Genomic DNA, 26464 nt, shown 5'->3' with positions numbered 1-26464 from the left:
AGGTCCATGTGGCTTCTTGAACTCCCAAGACGTAGAGCCATGTGTCTTCTTAATAGAGCGTCTCTCGGGAAGTGAACCGAGAGAGAGAATGGTCTTCTACCTCCAAGGAGGAAAATCCAGGAGTTCCCAGAATTCTCAGGAGAAGGTCATGCCCACACAGAGACCTCATTGGCTATGACCCGATTGACAGACTAGATTTCACCCCTTCATTCTTAACCCTCTCAAGTCTCAAATGGACACCACATTATGTAACTACCACATGCTTCCAGTCTTCTTCACTTTCCTCAAGCAAGGACTATCACATGCTTCCACGAATCTCCTTCTGCTTCCGCTGTCACGTCCTCTTCCTATCATCCAGCTTTTCAGACTGTTCAGCATGCCAATTGAATAAATACGGTGGGAAATTTCACCCTGAGCTACACTCTTCCTGATTATAAGCCGTGTAGTATGCTGCTTTATGTCTATATCTTACTTGCCTATAAATGTACATGTTGAGTCGTCTGATTTTGACCCAGACCTATTCCATGATCGTTTTTCAAGGGATGGGGTTGGGAAGGGAGAAGAGAATAATTTTGTTTGAGTTTTGTTATTTATGTGAGTCAGAAAAGGCAGAATCCAATGTGACCGCTTTTTGGATTTTGCCCTGGTCTCTTTGCCAGCATCGTCACTGGTGTCGGTGGGAATGTGAACAGTTGTAGTGTGGTGGGTATCATCTGTGGAACCAGAACGACAGCACACATGTTGCTTAGGGGGATGTCCTATCAAGGCTCAGTGGATTTCATGTTTCTTTTCTTAAACAACTAATTCCCAAACTGATCGTCATGCTTCTCACATTGGTCAAATTATATCATATGATGCAGTGCCAGGTCTTTTTCATACAGGAATGGTGTACTTCATCAGACAATCTGTTGTCACAAGAAAGCCAGACTCTTCCCGGGAGCCCTTTCTGCGATCTCAAATAGTAGCATCAGCTTGGAACTTAATTTTCCCTTAGATACTTATTCGAAGCAAATACCAGCAGGCACCAAGACTCCATTACACTATTAAATGCTAAGAGCAGTAATCCCCAGGCTAGTTCCTCATTTCCCTTCACAGATTTTATTGTTGTTCTAAGATAAAGCTATTGGATGATTTGAGAGCCCGAAACATAGAGTGACTGTAATGTAACCATCACTTACGTAGTCGCGATTAAAGAGCTTCCTTTTTATTTATTTATTTTATCCTTTCTAGATGTGGTTTTGCTTAGGTTAGCCGAGTTTAGAGATACATAATGAGACCACAATGAAGACAACAAAACATTCGATGTTCACAAGGAAACACATGGTGTTGAATTTGTAAAATGGCAGCAAATCAGCCTGGTTTATTTGGTCTTATGTTTCTTGGCATTGTTCTTATGAACTTCAGAGTGGATATGTAATGGGAATGACCATGTAGCAAAGATGTCTCTGTGTTTACACATCTCCTTGTAATGTTACCTTTGTGTCGACAGCGACAGGCTAGCCATTGACTTTAGATCATTTAACTAGGAAGCGTATTGTGGAGTTGAAGCAAAACAAGTCAGAGTTGGGGTTAGTACACAGTAGCGGTTTTGCAAGAAGAGAAAAGGAGGGGTAATGTTTTCCCAGTTCCTCATGGGCTTTGTTTAAGACACGTTCCAAATGCATATACAGGAAGATAAAAGGCTAGTCTGAGCTTCTCACTTGCAAACATCCCCGAGTGGATGTAAGAACCGTGGAAACGTATGCCACGTCCGAGACTTGTCCAGGAACTCGGGGAACCTTCACTGCTTCCTAGAAAGTGTGGGGCTGTAGTGAGTGTGCTGCCACAGCCACCGGGGTCAGGCTCGGGTATGAGCCTCACAGAAACATATGCACTCTTGGGCCTCCACAGTCTGAACAAGTTCCTGAAACCTGAGAGCTAACCTGAATTCTTCTGTTTGTGTCGTGACGGTGGAAGAGAAGGAGGACAGCATTCAGGATGCCCGATTGTTCCTGTGTTCCTTAAAGCACATCTCTTGTCAGGAGCCTGTATCTCCATATGCATTCGACCCCAGAGCCCCTTCCAGTGAACCGAGGTGACACTTGTTAATGAAGGACATATATCCCCGACGACCCCCAGCTCGCAGAGATTTCTCTGCATGCTACTTAGCTATGTTGTGCATCTATAGTTACTTTCATGAACCGCGTCCATTAGGTTCCATTTCTCCATTCACTCAGTTAATGCATGTGATTCACTGAGTGCCTGATGAGGTGATGAGCCCCGTTGGGTGGTACACTCGTTTAACATGTTGACTGGTACCAATCTGTTGTACCAGATTTTGTTTGAGACATTTTTGCTTGGGTTTGTTTTATCTTCGGGAGTAAATACATCAAGCATTGGAGCAGAAAGAAAAACAATTATTTCTACCCTGGGAAAGCCTGTACTCCTGTGCAGGTAGACACATAATAAAGATGACAGAACTATTAATTTTGTCGTGAATTCAAAGAAGAGAGACCCGTTAGGGACAGGGAGGGCAGAGTAAGGGGATGGTGGAGTACTGGTGGACACTTGCAGAGTATAATTTTGAATAGATGCTCAGAGTAACCTGTGAGCAAAGCCTTGAGAAGGAGAGGAAGCGACACAGGTAGTCTGGCCTCCTTCAAGGTTTTAAATTTAGGCGGTGTGGTACGAGGCATGAACATTTTCATTTCTAGGAAGTTTCCAGGTAGCGCTCGTGCTGCTAGCCTGGGGATCGTTCTTTGAGGACCACTGAGCCAGGAGAAAAGGTAGCAGAAAAAGTCAAATCACTTAGGATTGGTTTTCCCTGAGTGCAATGGGGAGCTATTACATAACTTAGAGTAGGAGAGTGGCCTCAGGTGATTCCGGGATTAAACGGATCATTCTGTGTGGAGCACTGACTAGAATGGACCCGTGCTTGACACCTGGAGAAGATGCATCTTCATTGACTCAGGTGAGAGATGACGGTGGTGTCTCCAACCAGGGCAGAGCTGTCAGTATAGTTGAAGGCATGTTCTACACCTTTCGTTGAGCAATTGGATGCCAGCATTTAAGAAAGAGAGGCTTCCACCTGACACCACGGTCTCTAGCTCAAGCAGAAAGAGGAATGTAGTCTTCATTCCTTGAGATAAGAACCATTGCAAGGCGTGTTGTCTGGGGACCCGAGGCCAAGGAGCTCAAGTGTGGATCTGTTCACATGGAAAGACCTGATTTACCTTCAAGGGAAAATAGTAATTACTTGTGTATACTACTTGCAAAGACTAATTTATGTTCAGATGTTACATACTTGGAAATAGACCGTGACAATTCTTTGAAAGTCCCGTTAAAGCATATGTGTCCATCACAGGAGGAGCAGGTCCCCCAGTGTGCGGAGCAGAGGGCACCAGGGAAAGACAATGAGAGAGGCACTCGGTGAGGGGGGAAGAAAAGCCAAATCGATTGGCATCTTGGAACGGAAGCAAGGAAAATGGAGCGGGGAGCACGTGATAGCAATGTGTCTAGTGCTGCTGGTGGTCCAGGAAGTGGGAGACTGAGGCTGCAGGGGGTTCCAGGAAGTGGGAGACTGAGGCTGCAGGGGGTTCCAGGAAGTGGGAGATTGAGGCTGCAGGGGGTTCCAGGAAGTGGGAGACTGAGGCTGCAGGGGGTTCCAGGAAGTGGAGGCTCTGGTGATCTTCACCAGAGTCATTTCAGAGGGGATCTGTTGGGGGCGCAGGGGAGTGCTGGGGGAAAGAAGAGGGATTGCAGACAGAGACTATAAATCCTCGTGTAGTTTTCCTCGGCTGTAATTCAGTGATGTGATGGGATTGCAGTCTGGGAGAATGTTAGCTTTGGACAAGAGAAGTAGATGGAAGAGGTTTTATTTGTTTTGTTTTTCCTTTAAGGAAGAATAAATATCAGCAGGCTTTTATGCTCATGAGTGGAAAAACAATATTACATGGGTAAAGGTAGAATATCTTTAAAGTCATATCCTCCACCCCTTTTTTTTTTTGCCATTAACAAATAGCACTTTATTTTCTCAGTTTAGAAGGCTAACCGCCCAAGACGGGCATGAAATAAACAAATAAACAAATAAAATAATATTCTTAAGAAAGCACGCAGAGTGGGCTCTTTGGAAGGCAAAGGAAGGGCTTGGTTCACTGTGGGAACATTACTAGGTCATCTGTGTGTGTGCATGCAGATGCCCAGCAGATGTGGCCGTGGGGGTGTACAGGCTCTCTTCTGGTCGTTTGAATATTCTTGGGCAGAAGCAGAGCCATCAGCTTAAGTGAGGATGGCAGAAGCAGTGTTCGGGGTTTGAGAAAAAGATGTGAAAGCCTTTTAGGAGAGTGGAAGAATTAAGAAGTACCACGTGGTGACAAGGTGACACGGTGTGCCTGTGTGCACTCAAGGCCACTAAGTGAGATTAGTCACCATGAGGAGCTCCCGGCTTCTCAGTCCCATTGAGCCTAACAGGTGGCCCTAGATAAAGAGTTATAATGAACCAGGGCTGTGGTCTTGCCAAGAGAGAGCGTGGCAGAGAATTGAGCAGGTGTCAGAGGCACAGCTCCATTGTTGACCATGAACTTTAAACAGAGTAAGGAAGGGAGAGAAACATCCACAGTGTGGGGCCAAGGAAGGGTTTAATGGAAGATCCTACAAGGCTCAGCAAATGACTGGAATTTGCTGTTATAAGGAGTGAGAAAGATCTCATCAATATTATAATGGGTAAAGCCCATTAAGGACCTGATGTGAGGAGAATGTTGACTTGTTTTTGTTGTTTATAGTGTCTTGATTATTTAATACAAATGCAAATCTTTACATCTACTTATACTCTAAAGTCCGCCAAACTCCTTCACAGTGTAGGATTTGACTACAGAAGAAACCCAGCTCTCAGTGGAAAGGAGAGGATCCCTCTTCAATCACTCACACAGTCTCTAAATTCATACATAGGGACACAGGAGACATTTAGGGATTTAATAAGTACACCCTGGGAAGTAGTTTTTGTAGAAATATAAAATGGAGTTTGGGCTATAATGTGATACATTATATCCATAAGAAAGAATAGAATATATTTATAACTCCTGAAATATTCACATGGGCATTAAGGCATGTGATTGTTTGTTTGTTTGGAGGCTATAATGGTTCTTTATCTCCCTTCTAAGATCATCAGCTTTCTCAAGAACTCTATAAAGAACAATCTGAGGGTTTTTCCATGTGAATAATGGATTAGACATCTGTGTTTGAGGCATTCTCTCAGGAAGTTGCAATTTCAAATATTTGGCTGTTCACTAAGGAACCAAGCTTAGTAGAAAATTTGACTCAATTTCTAATGAAATCTGGGTTGGTTAGTTGGTTGGTTTTTCAAACCGTATTTTTAACTGTGTAGGAGTTCAGTGGGTTTTGGAGGAATAAGTAGATATCAAGAATTTCATTTACATGAAATAATCAAGGAACTATAAACATGGGCACTGATTCAATTTTCAATCTTAACCCCCACTCTTACCCTTTCCGTATAGCCCATGATCTTCATTGTTCCAGAGGACAGCCCTGGAGGAGGAGTGATTATGCATTAGGCTGCTAACTTCAAGGTCAGCAGTTCAAAACCACCAGCTGCTCCACAGGAGAAAGACGAGGCTTTCTACTCCCAAAAAGAGTAACAGACTTGGAAATCCACTGGAACAGTACTTCCCTGTCCTATAGGGTCTCTGTGGGTCAGAATTCACTCAATGGCATTGAGGTTTTTAAAAAATTCTGATCATGTCGTTTCCGTTTAAAAGCTTTCTGTGTAAGAATCTCTCTGATCCCCTTTCAAGCCTAAATTAGGTGATCCCTCTTTTTCTGTAATAGGATATAGATATATAACAGAACATTTGTCTCTGTGTGTGGATTTGCAAGTGGTAGACAGAGACAAAGGTGCTGTTTATCAATTTTGAATCCCGAGAGTCTGACTTGTACACAGTATGTCGACATGCTTAACTTCAATCTCATTTTTAATAAATATTCTTTGGGTCAGTTCTTAAATATTTCAACTATAGACAAATAAATAGGAAGTCTATAACCCATAGCTAAGCTCTAGAATTCGTTAAAAATAAACCCAAAACTCTTTTCAGTTCATTGTAGTTCTTAGCAACCCTACAGAACATAGTAGAACTATGCCACAAGGCTTCCAGGGCTGTAATCCTTATAAAAACAGACTGGCACATTCTTCTCCCATGGAGTAGTTGGTGGGTTCAGACCACTGACTTTTGGTTAGCATCTCTGAGCACTTAACTATTGGGCTGCTAGAATTTCTTTGGTTAAAAACCAACAAAACCAAATTCACTGCTATGTGTCCAATCCCAATTCGTAGGGACCCTATAGAACAGGGGGAAAATGCCCCTTTGAGTTTGTGAGACTGTAACTGCTTACAGGAGTAGAAAGCCATAAATACAAATTCCATGAAAGTCCGGCAAGAAGACATATGTTGAGCAATTGGAGGAATTTTCTAGTTGACGGGCTGTGGCTGTCATGTTTTATATAATTGTCCAGAGAAATGTGGCACGGAATCTTCATTATTTTAATGTAAATAGCATATGCCCAGTCAAATTAAATTTTAAACAAAACCTACAAATATTTAATTAGTCACTTGAGGACTTTTTTTTAATATTATAGCTTTTGTCCTTAGGTGAAGCTGTTAAAGTTAAGTAAATGTGAATATCTGTCACTTGCAGTTTTTGTTCGAGTGCATGTACATTTTATATATTGCAAGAAAAGCATAATTAATAGCTAATTAGGATAATGAAAGTAATACACACCAGATGTAGAGAAGACCTTGTGGAAAATTAGAATGAATTAGGTAGCGTGTGATTTGGTCAAAGCAGGCGTGTTGAGGAGCAGTAAAGCGGCGGGCGTGTGGAGGGACTCTCAGAGGCTGTCTCGCTTCTACGCCTGGGGAGTAATTGAATCAAGTTTGCTGGTGTAATATGCAGCACTTCAAGCTGTTCCACTTTCACAAGTTGCTAGCTTGGGAGTTGGGTCTTGATTTCAGCATTCCTGCATGGCCAAGGTTTCACGTGGAGATGGTCATTTATTACGAAATTTTAATGTATATGAGTAAGGATGGAAAAGTTATCAGATCCTGAGTACTCTGATTCATGCTCTGAATCTTCCAGAGCTTGCTTATTTACAAAGTGTTTAATGCTTGTTACATAAATCATTTTCTATGTTAACTCATTGGTTAGCAATAGTCTAATGCATATTCTTTCACCGGAATTTGATATTTTGAGAATCGAAATTTAATAATCAACATGTATATATTATCTATATTTAATGTCCATGGAGACCTTAATATGTGCCAGGTGTTAGGCTAAGTGTTTTATCTACATGATGTCATTAAACCTCATAGCAATGAGGTGAAGTTGTCATCAGTATCATAATCCTTATTCCTATTTTCAAATGAGATAACTCTGAGCACAGCCAGATCAAGTAAAGGTCCCAAAGTTCCATGGGCAATAAGATGAGAGCTGAAACGAATCCAAGTATTCCGCCTCCACACCACTTGCTGTTAGCCACTGTGTCCGCCTGTTGATAATGTTGTAAACGAAGAGAGGAGGACACTACTTCCTTTTGCTCATACTTAAAAATCTTGGGCATCTTCGTAGTCTTTTATGTGGTGAGTGGGTTCTTTATTAATTTGCTGCCTTGGTTTATATCATTAGTATATCAGCTTATTGTTAGCTGCTTGATAATACCTAGGGATAGGAATTGTTGATTAGTTTTAAAAGTAATCTGCTCTTTATTGCTTTTAGGTAGTAATGACTAAGCCATTTCCCAGTCTGATGTGGGTAGAGATACATAGAAACTTGGTCCACTAGCAGATTCACTGCAAAGTCTGTTGGTTACAATATCTTGGATCCACCTTGAACAACTCACCAATGGTTGTAGGTAGCATAGCTAGGGTAGGTGAAAGCATCTCTCTTTTTAAATTAAGATAACCTGTAAAGTCAGATAGCCATTTGAAAAATGGAGTCCGACTGAACAGTCCGTGATGATTTAGTTTGAATTGAGGTGAAAAAAAAATTTCATACATTTCTAAGCTCATTTCCATATAAGAAGTCCCTCAATGAGATGGACTGACCCCGTGGCTGTGAGGCTGGCGCAGGACCAGGCAGTGGTTCCTTCGGCTGTGCACAGGGTGGAGATCAGCCGTAACGGAGTCAATAGCACCTACAAACAACAACAATATATCTGCTGATCGTCCGCTCTGCCCATTCTTGTCATCATTTCTTTTGATTTTTGTTATCCTTGAGGTACTTGGTTTATAGACCTGATATCAACATGTCTTCATGAAACATTATATTAATTAGTGACTTTTATTAATATATCGTTATTAGTAAAATCTCATTGGACCACCTTAGGGAAGGCTTTGACAGTACTTTTTAAAGAGTTATTATACCTTTCCTATCTTCCCTATATTTCTGCTATAAACTTGAGATTCTAATACACCTTACCATCCAGTAAATATTTCTTAATTGAATGCCAAATACTTTTGAAATGATTTTCTTTTTTTGTCATGTCACTGTTTAGTGACAATAATATAAGTAGAAATGTGGTAGATAGTCTTTTAATGAAGCTGCTAGGGAATAATTGAATAAAAAATATTTTTCAATCCTTGGAAAAATATTTGTAAATGGACAAGAAAAAAGTAATAATACCTGCCTATAGAAATAAAGATTTAAAATGTATGAGTTGATGTTCAGTATAATAAAAACAAAGAACTGTTTATTTGGATAAACTAAGTAACTGGTTTTTTAAAAACTGTCTGAACCACCTATAAATAAGATTAGGAAAGAGAATTGCTCTGCAGAAATCAGCAATAAATTAAATTTAAAAGAATACGTAATAGAATGAATTCCCAATGAATTTTAATTCCTGTGAAATTGGTAAATAAAGGCAAGCACTCTTTTTTGTGTCAAATATAAAGCAAGATGATGCTAGAAAACTAGAACAAATAATTTTGCAAAGCAACTAAGATATTAGATTAAATAAAACAAATAACTTTCCTCATAAGATTCTTAACTTGATAGAAAATATAATGGAAAGGGGGTTTATTAAAAAGAGCCCAAAAAAGCTCATGTTGGGTTTGGATCCTTTCATAATACTTCATCTATATGTTGAGTGAATCATCTGGAAAGCTCGACTGTATGGAGGAGAGCAAGGCGTCAGGATTAGAGAAAGCCTCGTGAATAACCTGCAATGTGCGGATGCCACCTTGCTTGCTTAGAGGGGAGGGCTCGAAGCCCTTGCCGATGAAAATTAACAACTGCAGCTTCAGCATGGATTGAAACTCATTGTCAAGAGACATAAATCACCACACCTGGACCACTGGCCAACATAATGATAAAGGGAGAGAAGATTGACATTGTCAAGGATTTCATTTTACGTGGATCCACAATCCATACTCATGGAAGTAGCAAGCAAAAAGTTTAATGTCATATTGATTTGGGCAAACTGCTGCAAAAGACTTTTCTTTCTTTTTTAATCATTTTATTAGGAGCTCATACAACTCTTATCACAATCCAAACATACATCAATTGTGGAAAGCACATTTGTACATTCATTGCACTCATTCTGAAAACATTTGCTCTCCACTTAAGCCCCTGGCATCAGCTCCTTGTTTTCCCCTTCCCTCACTTCTCCCCCCTCCCTCATGAGCCCTTGATAATTTATTATTTTGTCATATCTTACACTGTCCGGCAGCTGCCTTCACCCATTTTCTGTTGTCCGTCCCCCAGAGAGGTGGTTATATGTAGATCCTTGTAATGGGTTCCCCCTTTCCAACCCACCCTCCCTCCTGATATCACCACTCTCACCCCTTGTCCTGAAGGGATTATTGGCCCTGGGTTCCCTGGATTTCCAGTTCTTACCTGTACCTGTGTACATTCTCTGGTCTAGCCAGATTTGTAAGGTAGAATTGGGATCATGATAGTTGGGGGGAAAGAGAAAGAAGCATTTAGGAACTAGAGGAAAGTTGTATATTTCATCGTTGCTGCACTGCACCCTGACTTGCTCATCTCTTCCCCGCAACCCTTCCATAATGGATGTCCAATTGCCTACAGATGGGCTTTGGGTCTCCACTCCACACTCCCCACCTCATTCACAATTATATGATATTTTTGTTCTGATGATGCTTGATAACTGATCCCTTCGGAACCTCGTGATTACACAGGCTGGTGTGCTTCTTCCATGTGGGCTTTGTTGCTTCTGAACTAAATGGCTGCATTAACTTCAAGCCTTTAAGACCCCAGACGCTATATCTTTTGATAGCCGGGCACCATCAGCTTTCTTCACCACATTTTCTTTGTCTTCAGCAATCGTGTGGGAAAGTGAGCATCATGGAATGCCAGTTTAATAAAACAAGTAATCTTGCATTGAGGGAGTACTTGAGTGGAGGCCCAATGGCAAAAGACTTTTCTAAAATGATGCCACTTCAAAGACTAGGGTGTGCCTGACCCAAGCCATAAAATTTTTGATCACTTCAGACGCATGTGAAAACTAGACAATGAATAAGTGAAACTAAAGAAAAGTTGATAGATTTGAATTGCAGTATTGGGGAAGAATATTGAAAATATAGCGGACATTCAGAGGAACAACCGGATATATCTTGGAAGATTGCAGGCAGAATGCACCTTAGAGGCAAGCATAGTTGGACGTGGCTCACATACTTTAGGCATGTGATTAGGAGAGTCCATCCCTGGAACAAAATATCATGCGTGGTCTAGTGGAGGGTCAGCATAAAACCACACTCTCCGCTAGAGGGATTGATCCAGTGACTGGCCTGCCGCGGTGAGCTCAACATCACAATTGTGAAGAGGCTGCAGGAATGGGCAGTGGTTCCTTCTATGGCCCAGAGGGTCCCTTTGAGTTGAAACTGACTCAGTGGCACTCAGCAACATCAGCAATACAAGTCTTACTTTATTTTACTAAATAGAATTCATTGGTGATTAACTCTTTGAAATCATTTATGAAGGGTTTATAGTTTATTAGAAAATACTTAAGTTATAGGGGCAAGTGATAAAATATAAGTACAGCAAGTGTCATGGAAGGAGCTATACCCCAAGGTGACTATTTTAACTATTTCGGATGGCTTGGATTTTCATTTCTTATACTTCTGTGTGCGCGTGTCTTTCCAGAGAAACAGGAATACATTTGTAATAGGGGAAATGTATAAATTCAACATTGTAACAAATTAGATAAAAAAAACTTAAGCGTCTGCTTTGGCTCCTGTGTGTTGTATTTCGTTTGTCTTATGCATAAGTTTTATATTTATGTTTTTGTGTACATGCTAGTTTTCATTCTTAATTCATCTGCTTTCTAATTTCCTAGAAAGATGTGCGGGACATTCTCACCCCCATCCAGATAGAAGCGGCTTTCCATCTTGGGCACCACGTCATCAGTAAACGGAGCACAGAGGAATTCCCACCCCTGCAGCCGATTCTTCAGCAGAAAAAAGAAAAAGACATTATTAAAAAAACGGTTGGGAGAGCTTCCTTTACTCAGACACTAGTTTACATGTAATTAAAGACTGGTTTGTTTGAAATCTGAGAAACAAACAATTTCTCTGAATTCTTTTAAGTGTTTAATAATTTTCTTGTAAAACTAGATTTTTGATATGTCTTGTCAATTGTTCTTTACTTTTTTCATTTCCTTTAAGATAGTGCAGTGAATGTGTTTAAATATGGATTTAATAATAATAGTACTTTCACGTATGTATACTGATGTATATACATACATTTATACATACACACAGTTCATTTTACTTCTTCAATACCTTGCCAGTGAAGAACATGTATCACTAGGGAAAAGTCACAGTGGAAGGAAGTTGCCCTGATGAGTTGCCCTGATTCAGTATCATCATAAGCAGTCTGCTTCTCTTGCTCATTGACGGTCTCCTCTCATTTTCTCTGTCCCCGTACTCAAGGTTCGCTGGTTCTGTGAGTCTAATTCTCTTGCTGGGTTTCACTTGCTTGAGGTTTTGTTTTCTTATTATTTCATTGTGTGCTTTTCGGCATCACCTGCATTTTTAAATGGGTGCTCTTTGCTAAAATAGTGAATTCTTTTTTCTCAATTATTCCAAAATATTTCTCTCACCGAGAGTTGTATTTATTCCCAGGAATACCGTTAGTCAAACCTTTATGTCCAACAACACAAAGGCAGTCAGCAGCATGTGCTTGGACATGGTCAAGAGCACTCATTAAAACGCTTGCTCATGGCATACTGCAAAAGATGAAAGGGACATTTACACGTTTAGTTCATATCCTGTCCAGACAAAATTGCACCTACCTCACTTTCAGCACTCTGAGCATATGATCACCACTCGCATTTAGAATACCGGATCAATGGAAGGTAATAATTTAAGAGCAGTTTTTCCTTATGTCCTTATAAAAAATGTTTTAGGTGATTTTTTAAACTTTTCAGTTAAATTTTAATTTTCAATATCCACCATTTTTAAATGTCTCTCCTCATGAACATCTCAACATCCCAAGTGTGAACACCGTAGTCATTTGTAGTTATAGCACCATGCCCTACATTTTTAGTCTTAGAATAACTGGCTTTACAAGCAGGAGTGCCATAAACCTGCGTCGCTTAAAGAAAGACATGCTTTTCTTCTGCTCTCCCAGGCCTGGCGCACAGTTCGCAATACAGGAGCCAGTTTTCACTGTCCTTCCTCAATTTTCTAGCTCTTTCTCTAGGTTCTGCTTTCTCCCGTATTCACCTCTTCCACTTGTCTTCCTTACCTTTATCTCTCCCCTTTTTTTTTTGTCAGACTTACACCTCAAGCCTTTTCACACACCTCGTGGTATTACTGCATCCTATTGAAATGCTTAGAGCTGAATCAATTCGAGAACCCTTAGAGTGATTATCATTAAATTTTGCTAGATATTTTCTTAAAATAGCATTTCTGTATTTCAACATATTTCTATTTTCAAAGATTATGAAAGTCACTGTCTTGCCATTTGCCAAGATTAAGTGTTATGCTTGTGTGTAATAAGTGAAATCCAACTGCAGCAACAGGAAGGGGATGGGATAAGGCGACCTTGTCAGCATTCATTTTAAACATTTACACAGGCTACTTACCTTTGTGTGATCAAGCTTGTTTGTTTTTGCTCACAACTTTTGTAAAGGAAAAAAAATCATTTTTCCTGGAATGACTGATGACTGGTATTCTCCAATTTTAGTGCCTTTCATTTAACCTTATTTCTCACTTATTTTATTTAACAAATTTAGTCTCTAAATATATCTATGTTAGAGGAAAATGTTCTTTGAGTCATGAAATTTTTTATTTGAACCGACTGAATAATTTTTAATTGAACCTCCTTAAAAGGAAGTTAATAATGTGACACATTCATTTCATTTCCTCATGTATTACTTATTTAAAAAAAACAGATTGTATACTCAGTAACTAAAAATTTCTAAATGTTGTCTTTTATTTTTCAGATCAACTTTGCAAGGTTTTGTGCCCATGAAAATTGTTCTGCGGATTTGCAAGTGTCTGCGAAAATTGGCTTTTCAAAGTAAGTGTACTATTGTCTCTATTACTCCTTAAGTTCAGGGGAAGTGGGTGTTCGGAGATGGGGCAGTGTCCTAAAGAGAGAGGACTAGGGACAGAACCATAAGGGTTACCAGCATCTAAAGACCTGGAAAGGAATTGTGTTCTAATGAAAGAGCACAAATTAGCTACACATCATTCATAGTGCATATTAAAGAATTAGTACTTTTCCCTAAGAATGGAAATACGTGAACATAAGGGAATATGGCGTATGTTTTAATCTCTCATTGAAAGCACAGGAGATATTTCAAGATTTAATTTTGTATGTGTCTATTAATAGAGCTTTGGTGGTAAGATGAGCTAACTTTCACTACACAATTCTTAACTTTTTTATCACCCAGAAAAATTGTTATATAATTCAGACTGGTGTACAGAACAAACTCCCTAAAAGTGTCTAACAAATAAGCCCTGTTCCTCTTTAAATTCACAAGGAAAATGGGGCAACACTAAGTGCAATGTGCGTAGACCCATGCCCGACTCCTTGAGAAGTGTTGGTTGCTATTATTATTTTCTGTTGAGAAATGAACCATTGTTTCTCTTGTACTATGCCTGGATGCACCGCAATCAAACTGTTTTGCATAATTAGAGGCCAGATGAGTGAAAATGAAGGTTGAAGGCTGATTGTAAAAGCAAAGTGAACATGGGGAAGGAGTTGTCGATCACAGGGCAGGACAATCGCTTTGGAAAGCAGGGCTCTAAAGAAAACATGGGGGATTTCAAAATGCTCATAGAACGGTGGATTTAAGAGACTAATTAATAGATTTTGTATGCTAAATTAGGAGAATGTTGAATTCGGTAGGACTTCTGAAGATAGCTATTTGCTTGAAAATCTAGTTCCCAAATAAATGTGGATGTCCTCTCCACATTAGAAGCCTTGTCTAGGTATCACAAACAGGTAAGAGCTCAACTAGTAACTGAAGGAAAGGCCGTTTGAACTGGTCTCCACATACTAATAATTTGAGACAATACCTGTGGAGGGAGGGGTGTTGGAAATGTGAGTTTCAGACAAAATCAACTAAGGATCAAATCTTGGGTGCAAATGTATTTAATGCTTAAAAAGAAGAAGTCACTGTGCGACACTAAACAGGTACGCTTAGAGAACTTGGAGGCGAATTTAGCCTCCAGCGGAGACATACAAAAGAGAGACTTAGTAGTGTAAAACTTTGCATAGAGATCAAAGAGCATAACAACTGAAGGTAGGTCATGAGAATTGTCATTGAAAATGTGACTGGTGGGGGTAAGGGTATCAGTGGCAACTGTCCATATAGAGCGATTAGTGCAATAGAAGCCAGATGACAAGGGCTATGAGGAAATGATGTGGGGCCCACCTTTCACCTCCTCCCAGGTTCAGTAGCAAGAAGGAAAATGCAAACCCACAGCGGTCCAAGACTGATTCCCCAAAGAAAGTCAGGCATGCCTCCTTCCATCCTCCACTCTTCTCTACACTCTTTTGACACCCACTATCCCTTTCTTCACTTCTCTGCTGAGCTCAAGAATTCCTTACAATGGACACACAGAAAGAACAGAGAACACTCATGATTATGTGGGTTTATTAAGGATATGAACAGGGTACCACAAATCAGGGCAGTAGACATTAAGAATATAGTCCTTTGGTCCACAGCAGTACCTCTCACCAATCATGTCAACAGCCATGTCTCTCTTTGGTTACTGGCCTCTGCCCTGCAAATACCACAGAGCTCCTTTAGTGTTGCTAAGGCCCCAAACTCAAATGGAAGCTGACTGTCAGCAGTCCTATGGGATAGGGTAGAACTGCCCCTATGGGTGCCCAGAATTGAAACTCTTCTTGGGAGTAGGAAGACACAGTGTGCTTGCTAAAAGTGAGGAGGACATGAGGCACGTGCCGAGGAAGATCGAGGATTCCATCTTTCAATGTGGATTACAACTTACTCTAAAAAAATCCCAAATTGCCACAACTAGACCAATAGGTATCATCACGATAAGTACAGAAAAGACTTCATTGTGCTTGGATCCAAAATCAATGTCCGTGGAAGCAGCAGTCAACAGAGCAAATCACACATTGCATTGGGCAAATCCGCTGGACAAGACCTCTTTAAAGTGTGAAAAGCAAGGAGGTTACTTTCAGGACAAAGTTGCACCTGACTGAAGCCATTGTATTTTGAATGTCCTCGTATGGAAGTGAAAGTTGGACATGGAATAAGGAAGACCGAAGAAGAATAGATGCATTTGAACTGTGGTGTTGGCAAAGCATACCGAAAGTACCATGGGCTGCCTAAAGAAGAAACAAATCTGTCTTGAAAGAAGGACAGCTAGAATCCTCCCCAGAAGTGTGGGTGGTAAGACATGTGCTTTGGGCATGTCCCTGGAATAAAAGACTAGTCTCTTCTAATACCCCAATCAGTATCTCTGAGGTCCACATCAACATATCCAATTGCTATGTCTTTGTGAGAGCCCTGAAGATTCAACTTGCCTAATTGCTATCCACAAATGGCATACCAGTGTTTAGTGACCAGAACCGGAAACCTAAATTCAACTCTTTCTAATTGCTGTCTTCCAATAATTTACTAAGTCCTAAACTGTACCACCTAAACAGATGTCTATCCATCATACTTCTCTGTCCATACCACCATTGCCCCAGATTAGTACCCTAGATTAGATCACCTTCTCTGTGCTAGTGTCCTTTGTCATTTGCATTATTCTGTCTGCTTACCACATTGTTGTGTCCATGGTGTCTTATGTCCTTAACACTGAAACTGCTCATAGGTGTTTCTCACCAAATTCCTCAAGACTGGCACAAGCAGTGAAGCCCTCGGCTACCAAACAGAAGGTTGGCAGTTCATATCTGTCCACAGCTGCCTCAGCAAAAAAGGCCAACCAAACGACTTCAGAAGGATGTGCCAATTAGAAGTGAATCCCAATTCTAATCCAACACACGTGGGGTCACGATGAATCAGAATCTGCTCAACAGCAATGGGCATTGCCTTGTTGTTATTGTTGTCGTTGTCTATTGATGGCCAAAAACTTGGTGTTGTGCTTTCTTGAACCTCTCACGTATCCACATAACACTTTCAGTCTTCCTTTAGATCTGCACTTCCACCAAGAAACAGCTGCCTTGTCACTAGTTATATAAACACCTATGATCCATAGTCTTGCACTTGGGAGATCCACAATTTCTGAGTGTCTGCCTCTATAATATCTTGCTCCAAACCAGGTGCCTGTCTTTTTCTTCCTTGCATTTTCAAAGCAAAACTATGTATGGAAGGCTGTGAGTCAAAGAGACATCTGCTGAGAATGGACGGTGATCATAAAGGAGAGGGCATGTGAGGAGTCAGACTCACTGGTGGAGTAATGCATTTTGCAAAGAAGTTATGTCCTTATCTTGGCATAGTTCCTGGATGGAGTGAATGCTTAAGCACTTGACTGACTCAGAGAGGGCTGGTAATCCACGTCGGAAACAGCAGTCATTGGAAACCAGGGAAGCATCATTCTCTTCTGATGCCCTTGGGATCCTCCTGAGTTCGAATAAACACGACAGCAATTGCTTTGGTTGTTTGGTTGGTTGGCTTTGGTTTATCTTGAGCTGAGAAGAGGATCCTTGGTGATGTAATGGTTACACATTGAGCTGTTAACCACACAATCGGCAGTTTGAAGCCACTAGCCATTCCTCAGTTCTCCCTTGCCCTATTTGGTTGTGAGTCAAAATCAACTCTATGGAAGTGAGTTTGGGTTTTGGGTTGTGATAGGAGAAGTAAGAAATATGCTTGGTCTTCTGAAGACAAATGTTATTATTGTTTTTTAGGTGCCAGGGGGAGTCTGTACTGACCCCTAATGACCCTATGCACAACACAACGAAACATTGCCCACTCCTGAGCCATCCTCACAACTCTCCCTATGCTCGAGCCCGTTCTTGAAGCCACTGTGTGAATCCAGGAGGGCCTCTCATTGAGGACCTTCCTTTATTCGCTGCCCTCCAGTTTACCAAGTATGATGTCCTTCTAAAGTGACTGGTCTCTACTGACAACCTGTCCAAAGTATATAAGACAAAGTCTCGCCATTCTTGTTTCGAAATAGCGTTTTGTCTATCCGGGACAGAGCAGTCTTGCAAGACAGATCAGTTTGTCCTTTTAGTAGTCCGTGACCCTTTCACTATTCTTCTCCAGCACCACATGATTCAGATACATAGATTCTTCTTCAGTCTTGTTCAGTGTCCAACTTTTACATTCGTATGACATGATGGAAAATACCATGGCTTGGGTAAGGTGCACCTTAGTCCACAAAGTAACCTCTTTGCTTTTCAGTACTCTATAGAAGTTTTGTGCAGCAGATTTCCCCAATACAGTGTATCTTTTGATCTCTTGATTAAGTGTAAAGAAAGAAAATCTGTGGATGGTCATAATAAAACATGAGTTTATATGGAAAATGAAGACTTTGAGGATGGGGCTTGGGAGGTTGAAAGAAAGTGAAGAGATCCAAAGAGGCTATGATGGTAAAGGTGACAGGGAGTCAAGCAGGAACGAGCAGCAATGTGGGTGAACAATGTTAAGTGTCCTGCTGGGTGGGGTCACCTATGGCAGTGAATAAATGAGTTCTTTCATTTAGATAAGGCCAGTACAGCTGTCAGCATTCCCCGTCAAGACCCTAGTCTATTTGATTGATCATTGGACTTTATACTTCCATTATCCAGATTGGCTGCTTAGATAATCCAGGGACAGTGACCACAAGCTACTTTGTACCTCAGCATCATGCCGGTATCTTTGTTGATTTATTACTTGAATAATTTATAGCCTTCCCATTAATGTATTTATTTATTTATTCCCTAGGATATTTAGGATTGGGTTTTGTTTTTTTTTATGTTTTGGCCTTCATGGGCCTTTGATAAGAAGAGTTATGTGTGGGAAGACTTGCTGAGCTACAAATAAATAATGCTTTCACTTTCCCAATTAAACTCTCCTGCTGTTACTCTCTGGCCTCAGAGAAAATGAGAAATTGAAAATCATGTGAAAACATGGCTAAGAATGATGCCTTCCTGATGGGCAAAAATATGTCTTATAGAATTAAGATTTTGGGAAAAAAAAGAATTAAGATTTTGAATTATTAAACTGTGAATTATAAGTTTTTCTTCACTGCATATCTTGTTGTGATAGAAAATTATATTATCTACTATGCATTTTTAAAATTTGAAGTGATAGTATTTCTCATTAAGCATCAAGCGCATTATGATTTTCAATGGCAGTCAACAGAGCTTGATGCAGTGTTTTTCAAAGTGTGAGCCTTGGGGCCCCCAGGATGCCTGGTGGGAATGCAGGTGCACAGACAAAGCCCATCCAGATCAGACGCTGGGAGAATCAGGCCCAGTGTTTCCCTAAGGTTCCAGTCACACTAAAGTCATAACTCATGCTATGGTGTCATAGGACTTCAGATCTGAAGTGAAACTGGCCTGTGTTTGAATCCTGTGTCTGCCATTTACTAGCCAAATGGCATTTTTAGAGAAGCTTTTTAAATTTCTTTAAATGTACTTTGCACATATTGTCAGGAGAGACCAATCCATGGAGAAAGGCATTGTTCTTGGGAAAGTAGAAGGGCGGCCCCAAAGAGGAAGGCTTCCGATGAGATGAATCCGCACAGTGGGTACAGCAAGGGGTGTACCATGAAAACTATGATAAGGAGCGTGCAGGGCCGGGTGGTGTTGCATTCTGTTGTGTGTAGGGTCACTCTGAGTTGGGATGCAGGGCCGGGTGGTGTTGCATTCTGTTGTGTGTAGGGTCACTCTGAGTTGGGGCGCAGGGCCGGGTGGTGTTGCATTCTGTTGTGTGTAGGGTCACTCTGAGTTGGGACGCAGGGCCGGGTGGTGTTGCATTCTGTTGTGTGTAGGATCACTCTGAGTTGGGGCGCATGGCCAGGTGGTGTTGCATTCTGTTGTGTGTAGGGTCACTCTGAGTTGGGGCGCAGGGCCGGGTGGTGTTGCATTCTGTTGTGTGTAGGGTCACTCTGAGTTGGGACGCAGGGCCGGGTGGTGTTGCATTCTGTTGTGTGTAGGGTCACTCTGAGTTGGGGCGCAGGGCCGGGTGGTGTTGCATTCTGTTGTGTGTAGGGTCACTCTGAGTTGGAACCAACTCGACAGCGCCGAACAGCAAATGTTTGTGCTCACTGACAACTAGGCTAAGCGATAGCATCTTCTCTATTTAAAAGTGAAATAGCATATACAGGCCACGGTCATTGCACAAAGCCAAGTACACGTTAAGCTCAGGAAAAGTTACTGAGTAAAAGTAAAAGTTATTTTCGATGCATTCTGTTCGGAATAGAAGAGACTCCGGTGGCCCCATGGCTCGGCTGCTCGACATCAGTCAACAGCTCACACTCACCGACCACTCCCTGGGGGAAAGACGTGGGAGTCTGCTTCTCGACAGGCTACAAGCTTGCAAACCGATGGGCAGTGGCTTTCTGTCCTAGAGTTGAATCGAAGCTGCCTGAATAGTAACAGGTTTGGGTTTTTTGGTTTGGGGGTTTTGTTTTTCTTTACATAGTTGGAATATTTATAGATCATGATAAAAAATTTTTTAGTTTGGCCAGGAAGTGAAAAAATTTTAATTACTAAACTGTAGTGCTAGCTATTTGTTTGGAATTATTGTTTTGTTGGGTCCTGAAAATGCAGTGCAAAGAGTCAATACTTTCCCATTTGTTTAGGTTGGAAGTGGCACGAATATCAGCTTGAAGTATAAGCACACCATCTTTTGCACCAATTAGGCAAGTTACCAGCTATTCCTACTAAGTAAATAATAACTTATTTGAGAAGTTTCCATTGAAAGCTCTCCAAATTGATTGTTAGACCCACGGTAAAGCATTCTGACAGACTGCTTTGAATCTTTAGTAAATGATGCTCTTGTCACATAAAAATATACTTTTCCCACATAGATGTCCTCCGTCCTCTCTCTAATGGTTGGCAAATTGTGACCTTATGTCCTACACTTTCTCCGTGTAGAACTCCGCGGGCACTAAGAGTGTTGTTGGGCCCACGGCTATAAACACGTTTTAGGTAAATGCATTTGCTCCTTAAAGAGCACGAGTTTCTGAAGACCAAAATAATAGACTGCCAACAGCACCCTTAGCAGTGCTTCTGTATTCGCCCCGTGTTTCCATTAGTCGAAGCTTTCTCCTGGATGTTTGGATTCCCACAACAATAAACCACATTCTCATGGATTCCTACTGCAAGACAAAGATGAATGAACACAGCTTGCTCAAGATCACAGATAGAATGGCAGATGTTTGATAGGCATCAGGTAAACAACTAAAAATATATTTCATCTCGATTGCTGATGTAAATGCTACGACTCCTAAGGGCCTCCGTTTATGATTCCAGGGGAAGTGATTTGGGTTTTCCCCAACCAATTGTTAGGTGCAGATGACAGAACACCTGGCTATCGGTGGCTTCAAGGATAAAGACATTTGTTATTTTGTGTAATAAGTAGCCTCTCCAGGTTGGAGGCAACAGCTCGCCAGTATCCGCACATTAATGGTTAACTCCGTGGCTCTCTTGGCCTTTCCCTCATGGTCACAAGATGACATCTTGATGTCAACCAAGATGACAACAAGCCAAAAGGTTTGTCTTTCTTGAGGCTGACTTTTCAGGAAGGGGACATCCTTAGCAGACTTCCTTTTAACTCATTCATGTGCTCACCCCCAAATCCATCATGGTTGGAGGGGAATGGAGGCATTATGACCACATTAAATTGATCACAATTCTTTTCTTGAAGTGAGACTGAGAGCTCTGTCTTCGGTAATGCTAAGCGCCTTCTGCCTACTAACTGAATCATCCGGGGTTTTGTTCGAGGCAAAGAAGGGAAATCACAGGCAGCAAGAAGTAGACCGTGTCCGCCAATAGGTCCCTAAGCCCTCAAGTACTAACCTAATGAAATTGCCTATCTGAACGGATGAAGCTGGTAGACCGATTTTCCCCACTGGTCTCAATTTTATAAAGCAGATGCTACATGCACTACCCAAACCAAACCCTGTGCCACTGAGTCAATTCCGAGCACTGCCTGGAGGCTGTTAACTCCTTAAGGAGAAAACTGAGAAAAGCCTCATCCTGCTCCCACGGAGCAGCTGCTCATTTTGAATGGGAATTACAGAGCAGGTCATCGTGTGCATTCGGAACCTGGACATGAATCACGAGGCAGTTGTGCAAACAGAACAAGGCAATGCTGCATGGGTTAAAATCAGGAAAGATGCTCATCGGGGTTATATCCCCTCACCATACTTATTCAGTCTGTATGCCAAGCAAATCATCAAAGATGGTCGGTGCTGTGAAAAAATGGGGCATTGGATTTGGAGAAAGGTTTATTAGCAATCTGCGATATACAGATGACTAGACTTGCTTGCTGACAGGGAATGTGGAGCATTGACAGATGAAGATCAAGGATTTCAGCCTTCAAAAGGGATTGCAACTCAATGGAAGGAGACCAAAATCCTCACAGCTGGACCAACAGGTAGCATCATGATAAGCAGAGCAAAGTTGGAAATCGTCGAAGATTTCATCTTGCTTGGCTCTACAATCAATGCTCATGGAAGCAGACGTCAAGAGATCAAATGACACATTGCACTGGGTCAATCTGCTGCACAAGACCTCTTGAAAATGTTGAAAGTACTCAAGGAGGTTTCTTTGATGACTAAGGTGCACCTGACACAAGCCGTGGTCTATGCCATTGTTTCAAGGTGGGCCTTGAATAAGGCACCATGGTGAAGGAAGCACCACAGGCTGACAAAAGAACTAAGGGATCTGTCTAGGAAAAAGTGCAGCCAAGTGCTCCTTCGAGGCAACGATGGTGAGACTTCATCTCAAGTACTTTGGACATATTCTCCAGAAAGTCCGCTTCCGGAGAAGGACATCATGCTTGGGAAAGTAGAGGAGCAATGAAGATGGGGAGCCCTCCACGGGGATGGCTGGACAAAATGACTTAAGAGCCATGTTCAGGATGGCACCAGGCCTCAGTGGTTCCTGGTCTTGTACATCGAGTTGCCCTGAGTCGGAACAAGCTCGATGGCACATGATGGCAACAACCTTATTCCAATTGGCAAGACGGTTTTTTTCGGTTTGTTTGTTTTTTATAATTTCTTTTTTCCTTCCCTTTTTTGGGGGTAACAACAGAGTGTAAACTTTTGAATAACGCTGTAGGTAATTTTTCACTGGCTATTTTTATCCAATAATTGAGTTATTGACCTTGTCAATATAAAGTATCATATTTGTTTGCATCATAATTTGATCTAGCATCTTGAGTGGAAACCAGTGAGGTAAGAAACACTAGTTATTTTGCAGAGGCCCATGTACATTCACTATACCAAACCAGGGGGACATTTCTTGTAAAAGAAAGCTACATCATTCAGAAAGCACTGCAGAGAATAGTGCTGAAATAAGTCATTCTTCTAATGCCGCTCTCTCACTTATTAAGTTATGATTCTGTATGTACACAGTCCTTTGGTTTGTGTAAATTACATGGCTCCTAGGCTGCTTGGTAAATTTCAAGTCTGCTGCGTGCATGTTTTAATGAAGAATGAACGATGGTTCCCGGAGACAGCTCTGATTCAGCCTTGTCGGGCTTCCAGATGTGCACCTGGTCTTTTATTATGTCTCATGTAAAAAGCTGGTGGGCATTTTCCGACAGCACCTTGTAAACGAATCAAGATTCAGCAAGGCATATGTCAAAAAATGTAGCATTAGAATTAGGGTAATGTGCCACAATAGCTTGAACATGGAAAATGCGCCGGCGTCTAGGTACTGAAGTGCTTCTGTTTCATTTCCTGTTGTCTTGGAACCGAGCTGAGTGTGCAGCGCCTTCACCTTCTGTTGCTTGTCTAGGTGCCAGCTTCTCTCCCAAAGGTGTTCGGTGACTAATGCTTTGGTTACAAGCCAGAATATTTTATAAATGTCTATTTCTAGGCAGCTCTTCTGCAAGTCTTAATTAAACTTTAATGTCAAGCAGAAGTTTACTTTGAGAACTTCTTAGGTTCCACTGGTTATAACATAATTAGAAAATAGTGAGGAGAATATAGATCAGCCATGTCGGTGCACAATTCTTCTCTCCCGCTTCAGACCTGACCACCAGCAGCCACATGCCTATGTCACACAAAGGTTCACAGTGCAGGAAGGGATCATGATAACCATCTCCTGAACTATTAGATAGCCAGCACGCTCCCATGGCGTCAGGTTGCTCCACCCTGAAATGATAGCCTTGTTTCAGAATAATTGCTTTGTTAGTTATTGCAGATTCTTCCAGCGGTGTCCAAATGCTCAGGCGCAATGACCAGAAGCGAAAGCTGCTATGCATGGTAGTCCTCGTCCTTGTCCACTGTACATCTCACTGAGAAGCTGAGGGAACTGGTAGTCTCTGAAGGGATGACTGTGCTCACTGCTGTCTGAAAAATGAAACTTTGATTGATCTTTTGGAATTATATGTCCAGCCCATTCTTTTAAGCTGCCTCAGAGTCCCTAGGTGTTATAGATTGTTCAGTGTCCAGCTACTAACTGAAAGGTCGGGGGTGTACTCTGTCCCGAGGTTTCTTGGAAGAAGGACGTAGACATATCATTCCCAAAGATCTAAGCCATTGAAAACTCTGGAACACAGTTCGACCATGGCACACATGGGGCTGCTCGGAGAAGGATCAACTTGGTCTTGACTCATAGCGACCCTATAGGACTGAGTAGAACTGCCTTGTGGGCTTCTGGGACTGTCACTTTTCTCCAGAGTAGAAAGCCCCATCTTCCACCTGAAGTGGCTGGCAGTTTCAAGCTGCCGACTAACCTTGTGGTTAGCAGCCCAACATTAACCCACGATGCCCTGAGCAGAACGCATGAACGAAGGATTCCCCAAAGAAGACATGTAGGCAGACAAAAAGAGCAAAACACATGAGGGAATGCTCAAGGCCATTAACCATTAGAGAAAGGCAAAGCCAAGCCACAAAAAAATGGGTATTATCACACCCAACGATAATAGCGACATGAAATAAGACGGAAAACCACAAATGCTGTTGAGGGTGCGTGGAGTTTGGAGCACCAGACCCTGCCGGTGGGCCTGGTAATGGGTGCAAGCACTGTGGAAAAGAAGACAGCAACTCCTACAAAATGGCAATAGAAATACATGTGTTGCTAGTAGGTGCCTGCAAGTGAGTGCTGACCGTGGTGGCTCAGTCCTGCTGCATCTGAATCCTCGTTCTCCTGCGGCCAGTGCTGCTGTCACCGTGTCCCTCCAGCTCACCGATGGGCTTCCTTTTTCTCTTCTTCTGACTTTATCAAACATGGTGTCCTTTCCCAGGGACTGGCCTCTCTTAATAACATTCCAGAGTCGCAGGAGACATGGTCTTAACCATCCTCCTTTCCAAAGAGCGTTCTGGGCGTACTTCCAATACAGATTTGTTCATTCTCTTGGCAGTCCAGGGTATTTTTAAATTTTTTCCCCTGAATCATAATTCAAATGCATCAATTCTTCTTCAATCTCCTTTATTCAGCGTCCACCTTCCACGTGCACATGAGCCATTGACAAGACCGTGACTCAGGTCAGGTGCGCGCTGGTCCCCGAGGGTGTTCTTGCTCCCCCGCACTTTGTAGCGCTCCTGTGCTGTGGGTCGCACCGTGTAAGACATCGTCTGCCTTCTCCGCTACGGCCTCCATGAGCATTGACGTGGACGAGAGCAACCTCAAATTCCCGACAACTTAAATCTTTTCTCCGTTTGTCATGATGTGTAGTGTTCCACTTGCAAGGACTGGGGTTTTCTTCATGTTGAATTGTAGTCCACACTAAAGCTGCAGCCCTTAATTTTCATCAGCGCACATGTCGATTCCTCCTGGCATTCCGCAAGGTCAGTTGTGCCACCTGCATAGAACCAAACCGAAAAATCCAAACTCAATGCCATTGAGTGTATTCCTCCTCGTAATGAAAGATAAAGTAAGCCTGCCCTTCTGGGTTATCAAGACTTATACCTTTTACGGGGTAGACAGCCTCACTTTTCTCCTATAGAAAGCAGTTGGGTTTGAACCAGTGATCTTATGGTTGACAGCTTAGCGATCCTACTATATAGCATGGATTGTTAATGATGCCACATTTTTCATCATATAACATGGTTTCTCAGATTATTTGCTTAGTGTACATATTGAGGAAGTAATGGCAAAGAGATAAACCCTGATCCACACTTTCCCTGATTTTTAGACCAGAACAGGGTCCCCATGTTCTGTTTGATTGGCTGTCTGTTGATCCATGGAGAGGTTCCACATGAGCACAATGAGGTACTGTGGAATACCGTGTGATGCTGCTGGTCCACTCCTAAGTGTACATGGTACAGAAGTAAGTGCTCAGGCAGCACCACATCTCCACAGTTTAGTCACAGTAGCAGCGAGATGGAAATGACCTAGCAAGCGATGAATGGATAAACCAACTTCGGTGCCATCTATAGTACAAACACAACTTGAAAGAGTAACAAAGCTGCAGAACGTCTCATAGCACAGAATTATACTCACCTAAATATGTCCCTTTTCATCACATCTTTTATGGTCTGAGATAATTATTCAATAAATGAGAAACTCAGTCTTGGGGAAAGTTTATAAATCATATGATGTAACTGGAAAGAACATTTTCTTTGCACTCAGTTATTCTAACCCTCTTATTGGTAAAGAGCATGGGCTACATTGGAAAGAAGGAGGCACAATACCAAGAACTCTGGGGCTAATCAGCAAGTGGAGGTTCGAACTTAACCAGCCACTCAATAGGGGAAAGACCCATCAACCTGACCGTCTAGAAATTCCCATGGGGCAGGGCTACTCTGCTGCACGAGGCCATTCTGAGCTAGAATCGAAATGATGGTGCGTAACTGTGCAAGCAAAGAAATGTGCATTTGTCTGATGTCTTTATCACATTTTCATTGGGACCTTGAATGAAT

General features: G+C 41.8%; 1 protein-coding gene across 1 annotated transcript in view; it reads left to right on the top strand.

The window, feature by feature from the left end:
* The window catches only part of ITGA4 (integrin subunit alpha 4), an 88485-nt gene that overhangs the window by 50860 nt on the left and 11161 nt on the right, over positions 1–26464 (top strand). The window contains exons 16-17 of the mRNA XM_075528999.1: positions 11341–11490; positions 13453–13529. Of these exons, the coding sequence (XP_075385114.1) occupies positions 11341–11490; positions 13453–13529 (227 nt within the window). The remainder of the gene's footprint in view (positions 1–11340; positions 11491–13452; positions 13530–26464) is intronic.

This window comes from Tenrec ecaudatus, chromosome 13 (assembly GCF_050624435.1).
Source record: "Tenrec ecaudatus isolate mTenEca1 chromosome 13, mTenEca1.hap1, whole genome shotgun sequence".
Classification (NCBI taxonomy): Eukaryota; Metazoa; Chordata; class Mammalia; order Afrosoricida; family Tenrecidae; genus Tenrec; species Tenrec ecaudatus.
The sequence above is the reverse complement of the archived record's forward strand: the minus strand, read 5'-3'. Positions and strand labels throughout refer to the sequence as shown.